Source organism: Nyctereutes procyonoides, unplaced genomic scaffold (assembly GCF_905146905.1).
Source record: "Nyctereutes procyonoides isolate TBG_1078 unplaced genomic scaffold, NYPRO_anot_genome, whole genome shotgun sequence".
In the NCBI taxonomy this organism is placed as follows: domain Eukaryota; kingdom Metazoa; phylum Chordata; class Mammalia; order Carnivora; family Canidae; genus Nyctereutes; species Nyctereutes procyonoides.
The window spans coordinates 13,968,251-13,984,866 of NW_026575134.1; the positions used below are offsets into that span (position 1 = coordinate 13,968,251).

A 16,616-nucleotide genomic window follows, 5' to 3' on the forward strand; every position below is an offset into this window, starting at 1 on the left:
TGTCTATGACCCAAATATAATGGCTATTTTAGACAATGTTGTGAAAAGTTAAGGGTAACATTTAATTTTTTTTCCTCTGGTAGCAGATCATTACTATATAGAATCTATAGCAGGTCTAAGTAATTGGTTATAATATAAATGAATTATAATTTGTATCAGTAGCATTTTTCAGAAAGGTGATTTAATCTTTTCATTGAAAATACACTATATAATGAGGAAAGGGCATGGTTATTTGGCAGTTTTGAAATTTAAGTCTATTTTCTTGGCTATAGATTATTTAAGGGAATCGATGCAGGAAGTCTAACACTATCTAGTAATTCTAGGACATTTCCCCGACTGAATAATTGGAATGGTTCTGTGTTGATCCATAAAGTCAGTTTTTATTCTTTGTCATACTCTGTCATAACCTAGTATGTTTGGATCAATTACTTAAACTTTTGAGCATCCAAATACCTGGGAATTGAGTAATAAGAAGGTGAATGGCCTCTGGTGGTGGCCTTTACTACAAAGATAGCGTGGGAATGGGATCTTTTGGCATCTTGCCATGTAAACTGTTAATTTTATGTTATAAAAACAAATGTCTTTTCTATCGTAGACTATCAAACACAAAATAATTAGAAATACTTTAACTTTCAGGATTATATCGTAATACTGGGGTTTATTATTTTTTTACTTATTGGTCTTTGAAGAAGTCAGGTAAGCACTCTGTGCTGTACTTGCCATATATCTTAAGTAAGGTCAGTAAAATCTGCTGGCTAACTCCTGCACTTACCCCATTTGGCTTATTGAGAAGAGAATGGTAATAGATAAGTTCAGTGTTGAGCTTATTAATATAATTCCCAGTAGCCAGGGTGATAAATCTTTTGATTTTCAGAGAATCTTAGGGATCTGATCTAGTCTTCTCTAACCCTGTTTTAAGATTAGAGTCTGAGACCTAGAAATGTTTAAATGACTTGCCCAGAATCCAAGTCAGTGTTCTTGAGTCCATGCTAGTTTTTCTAAGGCAGTATTTCTGCTATATCTTGAGGCCTTCCAGTGCTTCTCATTAAACAGATTTTTCTTTTACCTAGTACCTACCTCAAATCCCATAAAAACTATTAGGATTTCTGAAATAATTTGCCTTCCTAGCCAAAATATAGCTACAGCTTTTACCTTTAAAAGAAGGGAGGCATAATGCTCTCTAGCAAATATGTTTCAGCCTAGGTTTAGAGAGAATTGTTAACTCCAATATTGATTGCCAAAGTTTTAGAAAGTACACTTAATGGTTGTCCTGTCTGCTACTAAATTGGTTTTCAGTCTGCTACCAGGATGAAGAGAAAGCCTACTTAAGGTTCTTCTACTGGCAGGGATCTCTCTCTTTTCCTTTTTTTTTTTTTTTTAAAGATTTTATTTAGTTGAGAGAGACAAAGATAGTGACAGAAATAGCAAGAGAGACCACAAGCAGGGAGGAGAGGGAGAAGCAGGCTCCCCCTGAGCAGGGAGCCTGAAGATGTGGGGCTTGATCCCAGGACCCTGAGATCATGACCTGAGAGGAAGGCAGATGTTTAACTGACCAAGCCACCCAGGCGCTCTCTCATTTCTTTTTTGTTTGTGTCATTATTTTATGTTGCTAATAGCAGTCCCTTATTTTGTCTTCTAGCCTTTAGCTTTTCTTTTATGGAAATGGCTACTTAGAAGAAAGATGGTGTTCTTGGAATATTTTTGGAATATGTTGGAATAAACTTTTTTTGAAAGAATGGGAAAAACTTTTGATGAGTTTGACATCATCTTCTAGTGAGAAATGTTCTTAGAAGTACTTTAATAACATAAAATTTAAAGATTAATATCAATGCCTAAACTATTAATCATTTTAGCTAATTTTATTTTAAGAGAATAAGGATATTCGGACTACATTACTAGCTGTATAGTAACATGTACAATTGCAGTTTCTATGACAGTAAGTTTAGCTCTGTAAGATGTAAAGAGCCTTATTAAAACAGGTAAGTACGTATCATCTGTTGAATTAATAAATTCATTATTGTCTGTTACCAGAAATATGATGGGCACCTTCCAATAGAAATAAAAGCTGTTCCTGAGGGCTATGTCATTCCCCGAGGAAATGTTCTCTTCACAGTGGAAAACACAGATCCAGAGTGTTACTGGCTTACAAATTGGATTGAGGTGAATTTATTTTAATTATATAACATCAATTAAAGATATGAAAAGCATTCAACTGGGATTCTAGTCTTAAAATTTTACTAATAAACCTGTGTAATCTCCTATAATTTACTAAACCCTTCTAGTCTTAAAATTTTACTAACAAACCTGTGTAATCTCCTATAATTTACTAAACCCTCAGTTTTCTCCTTTATAAAATGACAGTTGGATTAAATAATCTTTAAGGTTCCTTCCAGTGAAGTCTAATGTTCTGAGACTTTAAGTGAAATTGTTAAGAACTATTATTGTTAAAAGTCCGTTGGCTTCCATCTTGCTCGTTGCAGTCCTAAATGTATATGATCATAGAGAAAACTAAGAAAAATAGCATAGCTTTATTTCTAGTAACTTAAGGTATTTTGTAGATGTTCTGTTCTAATTATAATAAAGCAATTTTGTTCAGATTTTTAATAACAGCTTTCTTAATTATCTAATCAGTTTAGAGCCTATGCTTTACCACCTGATATTTCTCATCTAAACACTCTCAAGACTTGCTGATTATTTCGTTTAATGTCTGAGCCCAAAAAGGAGGAGGATACATTAGAGACTCTGAGTTTATACCGCAAGTCTGTTTTTCTTTCATCTCTATGTAAGCAGTCCTGTTTTCACATGCTCATAGTTTTGATATTAATAATCTACTTAGCTTCTCAACAGCTTTAGATTTTTCTCTACTAGAGGAAATACCCTAGAAAGTGATTATAGAAATACCACCTTACTATCTGAGAGGTGTTTACGCAGTGCCTAGAAATAATTCTTTATCTTAATAGTTAATTGATTAAACTAATTTGTTGTCATATTGTAAAATCATACAATTGATTTTGTTTATAAGGACTGGAAAATTTAGAAGAATGAAGAGGTCCAAGATTATGTTTGAAATACATTTTCTAAGTTGACAGAAAATTCAAAGCTTGCTTATTTAAGACTCTTTATGGGACATCAACTTACAGAAGACTGATAGGTCCAGAAAAAAATGTACAATTAATTAAAATAAAGACTTTAAATAGTTTACTACTATGTCTTAAAACTTTGAATTAACTATGAACTCAAAGTAAAAGAAAACATTATTAGTTTGTGTATAGTTGTTACAGTATTTGTACTGGGAAATGCTAGGTATTAAGAGGATGGTATCATAAAAACACAAGAGAAAGAGTTACCCATCTATCCTTTTATGTTCAATGCCAAAAGATCCCAAACAGATAAACCTTGTTTTGAAAATCATCGTCTATGGGTAACTTTTTTCCCTTTTTTCCCCTTATTTTCTGGTTGAGGGTTTAGTCAGTAAGTACTGTCCCTTGTGTCTAATTGAACTTCCATAAAGCAGGTATATATGGACACAGAGGACTAATTCCCAGCTTACCTTGTTTCATGTATGTTTTTATCTTCTTCAGAAAGTAAGAACAAAAAATCTAGCCTTTAAAAACAATAACAACAAAAACTCTATTTTAATAATCATTATTATTTTGGTGTATTTCACTTAAAAACCAGAAAGTTATAAATGTTGTATATAAACATCTTAGAGCAGTAGTTTGTTAACAAATACCATTTTTAATTTCAAAATGATTAAGTGTAAAATCCAACATGAGACTGTTAGCTTTTGAAGGGAAAAAAGTACATAGTTCTTGTTTTTATTTGCTTAGAACCTGAAATAGAACTTCTATCAAATTTACTTTCTATTCTGTTAATATATATTATCTTATATAATTTCTCCTTGGTAGCTATTTTTATCTAAGCCACAGTGGTTTTATGGTCTGACACATCCCTATTATAGCTTCTGATAGATCCTGTGTTTCATAAAAAACTGTTTACTCTAAATACCAAGTATCCAGAAGAGACTTCTTCATAGTAACTTTGCATCCTTTGTGGGTTTCTGTTGCAAGGGTAAGAGGAGGCTTATCTTAATCTTCTCCATCCCCAACCCAAGTTTACCACCTTGTAAATGAAATCTGTTACCAAATCCAACAAACTAGTTACTTACAAATATAGAGATGTTCTTCAGGCAGTTCTTGATTTAAAACATTTTAAATAGCACTAAGTAGTATTCCTTCCAATGACCTTTCCCACTGTATGTTTAGAGTTACCACTAATATTCTTTGACTGTTATTCACCATACCCTGAATTTTAAAAAACACTAAAATTATTGAATTGCTTTATCAATATCAGTATTGATGCTAGAATAAATCTTAAGTTCTCAAATCAAATTTCAAATCATGTTTAGAAGCGCCGAAGGGTTCTGCAAAGATTGACTCACATTTACAATGGGGTGAGGAATGAACACATTGGACTAAACATAACCATCTCTTCCCAAAAGCAAAACCAAACCTTTTTGCTGTTAAAAAGAATTATAAAATGGACCGTGACTCAGTTTTACAGCATATGCAGAAATGTTCCAGGTAGTTTTCCTTTTTTGTTTTTTTGTTTTGTTTTGTTTTAAGATTTCACTTATTCATGAGAGACACAGAGGCAGAGACATAGACAGAAGCAGGCTCCCTGCAGGAAGTCCAATGCAGGACTCTGTCTCTGGACCCCAGGATCATGACCTGAGCCAAGGCATCCTGCTATACAGTTCAAAATGTCTAGCTGGTATTCCTGGTAGTATGGGGTCCAGGACCTACTACCAAAGGACGCAGTCTCTTCCTCAGAAAGAACTTAGTATTTTATGTTTTAATATTTGTGATTAATTTTGTCACTACAGACTATTCTTGTTCAGTCCTGGTATCCAATCACAGTAGCCACAAATTCTAGAGAGCAAAAGAAAATATTGGCCAAATATTTGCTGGAGACATCTGGTAATTTGGATGGCCTGGAATACAAGTTACATGATTTTGGCTACAGAGGAGTTTCTTCCCAAGAGGTAAGAAACTGAAATGAACTTCCATTTAGTGGAGAGTGGTTTGTTGGTTAGATTGCCATTATAAATTTGAGGGAAATTATTGATACTGATCTTGTTTCTGAGTAGGCTACATTTTGAAATTCAGACATTCAGTCAATAAATATATATTTAAGTACCTAGAATGTGTTAGCCTCTGTTCAGAGTACATGGAATAAAGTTTTCAACAAATGTCTGTATCCTTTATACATTAGATGGATAGATGGGCAGATAATGTTATGTCTTATAAATATACCAGGTGCCAATGTGCTACAGAAAAGCACAGGGCAGAGTAAGGGAAAAGAGGCTAGTGGGAAATGAGGGGGTAGTCACTAAAAGTCTCTTTGAGGAGGTAACAGTTGACCCCTTAAATATTTAGGAAAAACCGGGTCTTTGTTATAGGAACTGTTATCTCTAATAATAGTTAAATATCTAAAAATAGCTGAAGACAATAATCCCTTTGAGAGATTGAGAGATGCTTTATACCTCTAAGTACAGGCTTTTTCTTTTTTTGGATTTTGATTTGTGGTTGATTTTCCAGACTGCTGGCATCGGAGCGTCTGCTCATTTGGTTAACTTCAAAGGAACAGATACAGTAGCAGGAATTGCTTTTGTTAAAAAATACTATGGAACGAAAGATCCTGTTCCAGGCTATTCTGTTCCAGCAGCAGAACACAGGTAACACTTCTCTTTTCATCCTCCTATTATCGAAACATTTGTTTTCTAAAATGACTTTTTTTACTCTTGTATTGGTAATTCCGTGATGTTTTGCTTAATTACAAGCCAGGAACTACAGTAAATCTTCATGAATTTAAGCAATACAAATTCAGTGATTATACTAGTTATAAGAATTAGTATCAGGGAGGTAGAGACCTTTGAACCATCCAGATAAAAACAATTTAAGAGCTTTCTTTCAAATCTTATATTGCCATGTAAGTCTTATTTTAATGACTTTTTCAACTGCTCTGTTACCATATGCAGATACATTTTATTTGTTAAATCTAGGAGCATCCCTATAAAACTTGGTCACTTTTTCTCTTTTCCTTTCTACATGACCAAGTTGTCACCTGGACCCAGTACCCTCAACTGTAGAAAAGCAAGTAAGGCCCTTTGACGAAAGGAAGAGTCCTGATTCCCTTTATGCTTCCTTATCTGATATTGCTAAACCATCTCAAGTTAAACTACAAAGCAGTTATAACCTAGAATGCAGCCGCTCTGCTCCTAGAGTTAACTTAATTGTAAAGCAGTGGAGTTTTTACAGTGTATGCTAAACCTAATCTTTGGTTCTTAATAACAAAAATTATTTACTGTAATCAGTTTGGGGAAGTTATTAGGTTCTACTCATACTTGGATATCGCAGGGTACTAAAACCAGTAGTGTAGTTTTAGAATAAAGCTGAGCTTTTATCCGAGGCAATCTACTGGTGCTATAAGGGACAGAAAGATTAAAAACTTGACCCTATTTTCAGTATAAAAATAAAATACTAGCAACGTTCTGCTCTGTTGATAAGTACTTTTAAAGAGGTTAAAGTGCTCTAGTGGTGCAAGGGAAGGAAAGGAAAGATGTTATCTCACTGGAAGGATCAAGAAAGGTTTTGTAGAGACGGTATGTGAAATCTTCACTTCTTGAAGGAATGATAAAATTTAATACTAGACATGAGAGATCAATCATTCTCTGAGTAAATCTTTATTGCATGCCTACCACACATCAAGCATTGTCTGAAAGAGCAAGAGTAAAGGAGGAGAGTGAATGTGTTTAGGGAATATGGGCTGAAACAAAATAGACATTTTGTTGGGAACATAGGGTGGACTCAAAAGACAGGTTAGTAAAGGACCTCAAATTCATTTGACGTTGAATGTTAACTGTGTGCACCTCTTGCTAGGTTAATTCCATTTTTCAAATGGGAGTGAGCATTGAAGTTCTGAGCCTAAGCAGCTTTGTCGTCAGAGAAATATTTTTTTTAGGAAGATTGTTTTTATAGCAGGATATCCTATGAATTGACAGAAAAAGAAGTTAGGAGGCTGAATAGGAAGCTGTTGCAACAGTTTGGAGAGATGACAAGGTGTAGAACCAAGTGGCTGTGAATGGAAAAAAGTGGCTAAACATGAGCAGTGGCTTGGGAGATGAAATTGCTAGAACTCGGTTCACCTGGGGGCTCAGCTGGTTAAGCGTCTGCCTTTGACTCAGGTCATGATCCCAGGGTCCTGGGACTGAGTTCTGCATCAGGCTCCCTGCTGTTTCTCCCTCTCCCTTTGCCTGCCACTCCAACTGCTTGTGTTCACTGTCAAATAAAATCTGAAAAAAAGAAATTACTAGAATTTGATGATTTGGATTGGGGTTGATAGAGGGTAAATTCTGCAAACATTCCCGGGCATTGCTGTATCAGTAGGACTTTGTTGAATATTCTCAGTCAGGACTCCTCAAAGTGGGAACACAGGGATGTCATCAATAGATATAGGTTCTATAATTATAGTATTCCTATTTTGGACTTAGATGTATGCACATCTTCTAAAAACTTTAGTATCTAGGGGTGCCTGGGTGGCTCAGTCTGTTGAGCAGCTGGCTCTTCATTTTGGCTCAGGTTATGATCTCGGTGTCTTGGGATCAAGTCGTGTCAGGTTCTGGGCTCAGCAGAGAGTCTGCTTGTCCCTCTCTCTGCTCCTGCCCCCAGTCGTGCTCTCTCTCTCAAATAAATAAATCTTAAAAAAAAAAAAAAAAAAAAAAACTTAAGTACTATCCATATATTAGACTTTTCACTGATGGTTTTATTTTCACAGTAGTAACGTAACAGGTATGATTCTAGAAATCTGAGAATAAGGATGTATCTTCCTTAAGGTTTTCATGTTAAAAGCATGAAATCCATTTTAAAGTCTCATAATATTTGCTACATTTGTAAGTTTGACTCCTTAATATATAAGAATATTTCAGATGTTCTTAAATAGAAAAAGCTTTTAAATAATAGTGTAGTATAGTAGAAGGAGTTTTAGACTGAAAGCTTGGAAATCTGAGTGACCCAGTAAACCTTACAGTTGACACTCTAGGTGGCCTTGGGCAAGTCGCTTTTCTTTCACTTCCTCAGTTCCTCCATCCAACCAAACAAAAGGAGGAACTAAAATTCTAGATCTCTAACATCAGAAGATCATTATGGATAAATGACCGAACATCTAAAATAACTTCAAAATAGGGACGCCTGGGTGGCTCAGTGGTTGAGCACCTGCCTTCGGCTCAGGGCGTTATCCCGGAGTCCCGGGATCAAGTCTTACATCTGGCTCCCTGCAAGGAGACTGCTTCTGTCTCTGCCTGTGTCTCTGTCTCTCTCTGTGTGTCTTTCATGAATAAATAAAATCTTTAAAAAAAAAATTTAAAAATAACTCCAAGACAAGAGAACTCTAAAATTAAGAGCATTGCCATTATTGTTATATTTTCTTAAGGAATATAGGAATCTGGACTTAAAATATGCTATTATCTTTTGTTTTAACAGGACTTCTGTTTTCTTCCCAATGTACTATCAGTTTACATATTCAAATTCTTATTTGCTCTGTTCCTATAATGATTTTCATATTCCTGATTTACTTATTCTGAGATTGTGCAAAGCCATGCCACACTTTCTTATAGTCAGTGATAACACATCTTTAAAAACCCCACTGAACCCAAAGATGTGGGGAGAGTTTGGCTGACCAAAAAGTGTAAGAGGAGCATTAGAGTATTATTTAATGTGGAACCCAATTTAAAATTGTACATCATGTGGGTAAGAAAATGCTTACTTTTTTGAGCTTATGCAAAACTGCCATGTTAAACTATGTAAGTAAAGCAAAAATAAGTCAATAGAACATCAAGGAGGAAAAACATGCTACTATATAACCTGTCCCTCAAACTTTGGAAAATTATCAATTTGATTTGATGCTTGGAAATTGGAATAATAGTATTAGTAGAATTCACTGAACACATACATATGAGCTCCATATACCAAACACCTATCAGAAGAATAGGTGTCACAACTGGATTATGTAGAGGGTGCTATAGGAAATGTCTCCATGATGATGACGTAATAAAGATAATCCTCTTCCTACCTAACTAGTGGATCAGGAGTCCAGAAGAAAAACCTGGACTAAGGTAAATATTTTGGAAACCCTTACCACAAGAGGATTTTTTAAAAAGCTTTGAGTGTTTTTCACACAGGGAGGTGGATAGAGGAAAGCACACTGCCCGGTCAGAGCCTGTGGTTAGATCGAAGGAGGAAGACTGCAGAGGAACCACCAGAAATAGAAAAATAATTAAATAAATATGGGGGAGAGGTCACTGAAGTCATGGGAAAGAAAGCTTCAGGAAAGTTCAGGTGCCAGAGAGAAAGCAAGATGAAAGACTAAAAATAAGCAACGAAGTGTGCTACGTGATACTAAGAGCAGAGTTTGGGGGCAGTATTGGTAACAGCACTGGGAAAATATTGCCATAGCCCACCAGCCCTACCTGTAAGAGTTTATTCTCATTGCACAGCTCTCCAGTGTTTGTATTCTTTGAGCTAATTCTCTCCATCCTTATAAAGAGATAAAGAGGACAGTAGTAGTTTGTGATGTGAAGAAGGGGTTTCTCTTCATCCATGTTTAATTGCACCTTTAGCCTGCAGATGCTGGCATGAGGTAGGGAGTTGATTTCCTCTGTATTTATCAAGGAGAGTGTTCACTGTAAAATGAGATTTACGTGAATAGACATCCTGTCTCTCCATTTCAGACAAAAGTAGTCTCTGGGTAGCTAAGTCTTTATAACCTTGAAGTGTACATGCTCTTTTAGCACTGGCATATCACTGACAGCATAAATACTTTATTCCAGTCCTTTGGAGGGTAAAACAACAACAACAAAAAACCCATGTTGAAATGACAGTTTCAAACATAAATTAGTATGTAGGACTCTTCAGTTTTGAGATAAAATCACTCTAACAGTTTTGCCTAATAGAAACCCTTATATTTTCCTTCCCATCTTAATTATGTTTTGCCCAAACTAAGTATTCAAATTCTTAAATTCCCTGGGCATATATTAATTAGTAATGGATACTCTAAATGAAATAAATGGCTGCCTATTATTGGCCATTTGAAGATATAACCAGTAAAGGGTTATTGGTTGACTATATGTGTTTATGGTACAGTACAAATAATTGCCCAAATAATTGCCTTTAAGGATAAGATTTTTAAAGTTAAAAAAGACAAATATATGTCCCTGCTATTATTGGTATATGGTTTTGAAAAGATACAGAAGGGAGCCAAGTGCTTACATTGCCTAGCAAAATAATAGGAATATGTGGTCATTCTTTCTGACATCTTGGCATAATCTACAGAGTGCTTTTTTCAGTTAACTGATTTGATTTGACTTGATTTTTTTTTAAGTAAATTCTACACACAACATGGGGCTCGAACTCAACCCTGAGATCAGGAGTCACATGCTCTACCAGCTGAGCCTGCCAGGAATCCCTAGTGAACTGATTTTAAGTGAGTAGGTTCAGGAATACCAAAAACGTTCGGTGGCTATGACTTTAAGAGTTAAAATAACTATGGGACAGGAATAAGATTTCTTACAGTCTTAAACATCAGCCTAGGAGTGGCGTGGCCCTAATAGTCAATGAACTTTACAGTGTGTATTCATTAAACTAAATCACTCACCTTCTTTGTGGTGTTGATGGTGTAAGTATAGTACATGAGATATGATTCAGGAATAGATAGATAATGTGTCTGCCTAAGTAAATCTCTGTTTTCACTTTGTTTCCTAGTACCATAACAGCCTGGGGGAAAGACCGTGAAAAAGACGCTTTTGAACATATAGTAACACAGTTTTCATCAGTGCCTGTATCTGTGGTCAGCGATAGCTATGACATTTACAACGCGTGTGAAAAAATATGGGGAGAAGATCTAAGACATTTAATATTGTCAAGAACTACAGAGGCACCACTAATAATCAGACCTGATTCTGGAAATCCTCTGGACACTGTATTAAAGGTAAATTTTAATACATAACTTGATTATGAAAATGCCTGTAGATGAGCTATATCAATACTATTTTAATTTATTTGTGCACATGCCATTTCAGAACTATCTGGACCAGTCTTTTAGTTTTAGAATTGCAGCCTAGAGAGAGTAATAAGTTCGTCCAAGGCCACACATTAATAACAGGATACCCACAGTTCTGTGTTATTTACATATTGTCAAATAAGTATTAATGTTGAACAGATACTTTCTACTTACCTTGAAAATTAGTTAATAATATTAATCCTGTGATTTGGTTACCAAGTTTGTGGTTTGTTTTTCTTTACCACAAGTCTTCGCTATATCTTTGAAGAAGAAATATGTGCAAGGTGAGTAAAAGAATAAAAAGAATTCGAAAATACTTTGCAGGTAGTAACTCTTTGGAGATACTGTTGATCCTCACTGCAGCATTGTTGCCCTTTTTAAATTTTCTTTTTAATGTTCAGTACTTGGTTTGCCTTCTTCAAAAAGCATTAGTGAGAGCAGGTTATTTGATGCCTACTACTGGAAAAATACTGTGTTAGGTGCTTTACTTAAAGCTATGTCATTTAATCTCTTTGAAGACCTTATGATAAATATTACTAGCTCTTTTTTATAGACAAAACAACAGTTATTTGAGAGGTTCAAATAACTTGAAGGTCACACAACACGTAAAATATGCCAAGTATTTAGCATATATCTTTCTATTGCCTTTCCACTTTACCACACTTTCCCAGCTAATGATTAGATGGTAAATTACTTAACCCTTGAAAAGGGGATATAGAACCAAGAAGTCTTTCCTATCATATTCATTAATAGGCCATTTTGAAGATCTTAGCCTGAAATATTAACAAACTTGATTTTAGCAAACTTAACAGGTTTCACGTTTTCCCTGTTACCTGATAAAAATGTATTGATCTAGTTAAGAATATCAGTTGGTCTAGTTAAGAATAAACCAAGTCATCAGTATGGAATTTTCTCATTGGTAAAATCTTTATTTAGGAAAAGGGAGTGATTGGAGAGAAATCTATGTCTGGTAGGTCTTTTTGTATCTCTGACCAAGCTTTCTGAGAAATTTTAGAACACTGTTCAGGAAGTTCAGCTGTTCTAAATCTTAGTAGTCAATGAATGAGTGGGATGATTTGCATAATATGCCATTTGTCTTTTAAAAAAAATGGGTATCACCTGTAAATGAGAACTTCAGGGCAGCCCGGGTAGCTCAGCGGTTTAGTGCCTGCCTTCAGCTCAGGGCATGATCCAGGAGTCCTGGGATCGAGTCTCACATCGGGCTCCCTGCATGGAGCCTGCTTCTCTCTCTAGCTATGTCTCTGCCTCTCTCTGTCTCTCATGAATAAATAAAATCTTTAAAAAATAAAATGAGAACTTAAGAGAACCTTGCTTCATTTCCAGCTTTGCAAATCATAATTTCTTTGAGGTTTGTAATTCAGATGGACTCCTATTTGGGTACTATCAGACAAAATAAGCCAAACAAATAAGCGTGGGTGGCACAGTTGGTTAAGCCTCTGACTCTTGTTGATTTCAACTCAGGTCATGACCTCAGGGTCGTGGGATCAGGCTGCATCAGGCTCCACACTCAGCAGAGTCTGCTTGAGATACTCTCTCCCTCTCCCTCTGTCCCTCCCACTCATGCTCTCATTCTCTCAAACCTAAGAAAAATAAGCAAAACAAACTGTTGGGCATAGACAGATCCAAATCATAATTATAGGTTTGTCAAATAACGTTTTTATATACCTACTGGAAATAGGATATTTACTGTTTTTCATTCATTCACCTCTGGGCTAAGGGGCCAGCATACTTCTGCTGTGCCACTCTGCTCACTTATATTTACTGTTTTAATTTCCTAACGTTAAAGGTTTTATTCTTGAATCTGTATAATTTGAAAGATAGGAAGGACAAAACTTGTATTTTAAGTGACTTTATGGTATAAATTGACAGAAAAATAACATGCCTATTTCTAATATAATCAAAGAATTGAGACTAAGTTTTAGAAGGCTTGTACATAGTGTTATAGAGCTTTCTTAGTAATTTGTTGAATTTTTATATTCTCCAGATTGTCTAGCAAAGCAAAGTCGTTTTTTTAACTGTGGAAAACTTTTACATTTTTTCCCCCCCAATTTTAGTTATTTTGTGTTGAGTGTTTATTTTCCCCTACAGGTTTTGGATATTTTGGGTAAGAAGTTCCCTATTACTGAGAACTCAAAGGGCTACAAGTTGCTGCCACCTTATCTTAGAATTATTCAAGGGGATGGAGTAGATATTAATACCTTACAAGAGGTATGTGTTTTCTATTAAAGTTCAATAAAGCAATCCTTCCTTAACTTAAGCTCCTTATCAGTTTATAAATAGCACATTAATAATTTAAATAGTTATGATTCTTATAAATGTTTATGATAGTAAATATATTTTCTGTTAATTGCTTAAAATTTATAAACACAGTTGACCCTTAAATATTGCAGGGGTTGGGGGCGCCGACACCTCCTCCACCCAGCACTCAGAAGTCATATATAATTCCTCACTCCCCCAAAACTTAACTCCTAAGAGTCTGCTATTGGCCGAAAGCCTTACCAATAACAAACAGTCGATCAACACATATTTGTCTGTTCTGTGTGTTACACACTACATTCCTAGAATAAAGTAAGCTGGAAAAAGAAAGAGAAAATACAAGTCTAGACATATCAGCCAAACCACACATACTACTCTCTGGGCACCCCTGATGTGGAGTCTAAAGAAATGTCACTGGGAAACAAGAAAGTGCCAGTCAAGGATCACCTCCTTGTATGTAAAACAAAAAGTCTTGACACTGCTTAAATAGGTGTGTTTTATTGGAATGGAATTAAGGAACCCGGATGGTGTTAATATGTGCTTTCTTGAAAACCGTAGAATGGTTTGTCCCGTCTTCTAACTTAAGTGTTGACTGTCATCACTTGTTAGATGTAGCCAAACAGTGTTGTAGAATCTTAAAGCCTGTGCCTCTGCTTTTTCCCCAGATAAACTTTTAAAGCACTATAATTTCATTTTAATACATAAAATACTCCACAAAAATTAAGGCCACCACTGATAACATAATGTAGACCGTCTACTGTGGTAAACCACTGATAATTTAATGTCTGTCAATATCAGATAGTATCCACTTGTATAAACCAAGTTACCAAATTTGCAAGAGTGTGGTGAGGTGAGAGTAAGTCAGCAATGAGGAGGACGACCTGGGTCTAGAGATCTCAGCTGGCATTTTTAATTGCCATCGTCTCCCTCGTTCAGCTAAATTAAAGGTTTCCTACCTTGGTATCAGTAAAGAACTGTTACCCATGCCTACATTTTAGCCAGCTTAGCAAGTGCCCTCACACACATTTCTCCCCTCTTTTGGATGCAGAATCATGGGCAGGCAGGGCCCATGCCATTTTCAGAGAACCCATTAGTGCAGCATTCTTCCCAGTGCTCACACCCGCCAGTCTGCTCTTGACAGCAGGTGCTTCAATTGGGGGTTTGAGCTTCCCTTTAAAAACTGAAACTCTTCAGCTTTCATTTTTGTTTTGTTTTTTTTTAATTTTGAGGATGTACATGCATTTTTTTTTTAAGTTGAGAATCAGCTTTAAACTTGACTTTCTTTTTTTTAACTTTGCAAACAAGTTAAATATTGAGGCAGATCCTCGTTGGCCTTGGTGAACAGTTACTGCAGATGCATTTGTGTGTTACATCACCTAAAGGGTAATAATACCTGCTTTCTTCCTCTTGGAGGGGGATTAAAATAAGTTTTCAGAACCATGAAAAGGTTATAGCAGTTTTCCTTTTACATATACTGGATGCGTTAACTTTGACAAAATGAGAAAATGTTTAATTTCAGACAACTGACTTCTGTCATCGACTGTGAGCCTTCCTCTTAAACTTTGCTGTCACGTCTCATGAAGGTGATGGTGTAACCCTGCTCTAGGTTTCTGTACGGGAACAAATCTACCTACTTAGGAAAAGAGGCAGAAATCTCTTTAGTATTGGACACAAAACTTTAAATGTTTTATCACCAGTTCCTTATTCCCTCATTTCTTTCATTCGCCCATCCCTAACCAACCACAGTCACAGTGACACCACCAATTCAGGAGCTCTGAATGAAATCCTATCCCTTCACACCTATACCTTTTTGAGGCAGGTAGGTCTTTTAAAAGAGAAAATGTGGAATATAACTCTGTAAGCCTTACTCTTCCCTCACCCTGTATGGAGTTATGAAATGGCTCTAGGATGTTTTATTCATCAGTATGGCCCCAGGAAAATCCTCTTTCAGGTTACTAAGTTTCTATTTTTTGATCTTCTAGATTGTAGAAGGCATGAAGCAAAAAAAATGGAGTATTGAAAATATTGCCTTTGGTTCTGGTGGAGCTTTGCTACAGAAGTTAACAAGAGATCTCTTGAATTGTTCCTTCAAGTGTAGTTATGTTGTAACCAATGGACTTGGGGTAAGTCTTTCAACTTGTACTGCTGTGGTAGTACTTTGCTTATGTGTCTAGTAGGATGCAGTTACTCAGTGCAGTAATCAAAGGATAAAGTCCTAAATTCATAATGTGTTGTCAGGTACCACTGGCCTTGACTCAAAACAAGGAAAGAAAAGAAACATTAGGTATAAAATAACATGACTTGGAGAAAGGAGAAAAAATATTTGAGAAATGATGCGGGCCATTCATTTCCCACTGCTTCAGTATTACACCTTTCAGTCAAAAAGCTGACCATTTTGAGTAGGAATGTCAGTTAACATGGCCATCACATATTAAAGATAAGCAAATATGAAAGCACTGGCAGTGTCTGAGAGAGGCAGAGCATGACGCTGGAGCTGTGATACCAGTAATCCTGTTCTGATAGCCTGAAAATGGGACCCCATGCTGCCCATTTTAGGCGGCTGCACAGCAAACCCCCTGGCTCTTCTTAGACTCTTGAGAAGCTCCGGATCCAGAGGGGTGATGTGGGATACTAAGAACTCCTCAGAACCCCTACGTTGGTTCCCTGCTTTTACTTCATTTCTGTCTTTGGAAGGTTCTGGGATTCAATCATACTTCTTGCTTCCATTACATTGGCTCCCTAACCTTTCTGATCTTTAAACAAACCTTCTGTTCTCTTTAGGTTCTCTAGGTCTTCTTTGTTTTTTCACAGTAACAAGGAATAGAGTAAAAAGTAACAAAGTTATAAAGTAATGAAATGGAAGTCTTTACTTTAGCAAAAATCCTAGTTCTCTCGCCACAGATTATATAATACAGTTGATGCAGATTTTTTAATAGCATGAATGTGCTATACTTGACTCAGTTAAAGGCACTTCAAAATATTTAAGAGTCACATATGTTAACTTCAAAGACTTCCTACAACTAGAGTATTAGGTGTCTATCGTGGTAAGACAGGATACTCAAGACTTGGATTTTGTTCATACCTTTTTTCCTAACAGAGGACTCTGTCCTCCAACACAGACTAGAACTATGCTTCTTAAAAGCCAGATGTGGATTCATTTAGTTATACCGATGAAGTACCTTAAGTTTATGTATAAATTATGTATAAACTTTTTTCTTTAACAG

General features: G+C 35.9%; 1 protein-coding gene across 1 annotated transcript in view; it reads left to right on the forward strand.

Moving 5' to 3' along the window:
* NAMPT (nicotinamide phosphoribosyltransferase) overlaps nucleotides 1-16,616 on the forward strand; it is a 42,303-nt gene that overhangs the window by 22,825 nt on the left and 2,862 nt on the right. The window contains exons 4-9 of the mRNA XM_055301253.1: nucleotides 2,032-2,160; nucleotides 4,886-5,044; nucleotides 5,601-5,737; nucleotides 10,818-11,043; nucleotides 13,225-13,344; nucleotides 15,375-15,515. Coding sequence (XP_055157228.1) covers nucleotides 2,032-2,160; nucleotides 4,886-5,044; nucleotides 5,601-5,737; nucleotides 10,818-11,043; nucleotides 13,225-13,344; nucleotides 15,375-15,515 — 912 coding nt within the window. The remainder of the gene's footprint in view (nucleotides 1-2,031; nucleotides 2,161-4,885; nucleotides 5,045-5,600; nucleotides 5,738-10,817; nucleotides 11,044-13,224; nucleotides 13,345-15,374; nucleotides 15,516-16,616) is intronic.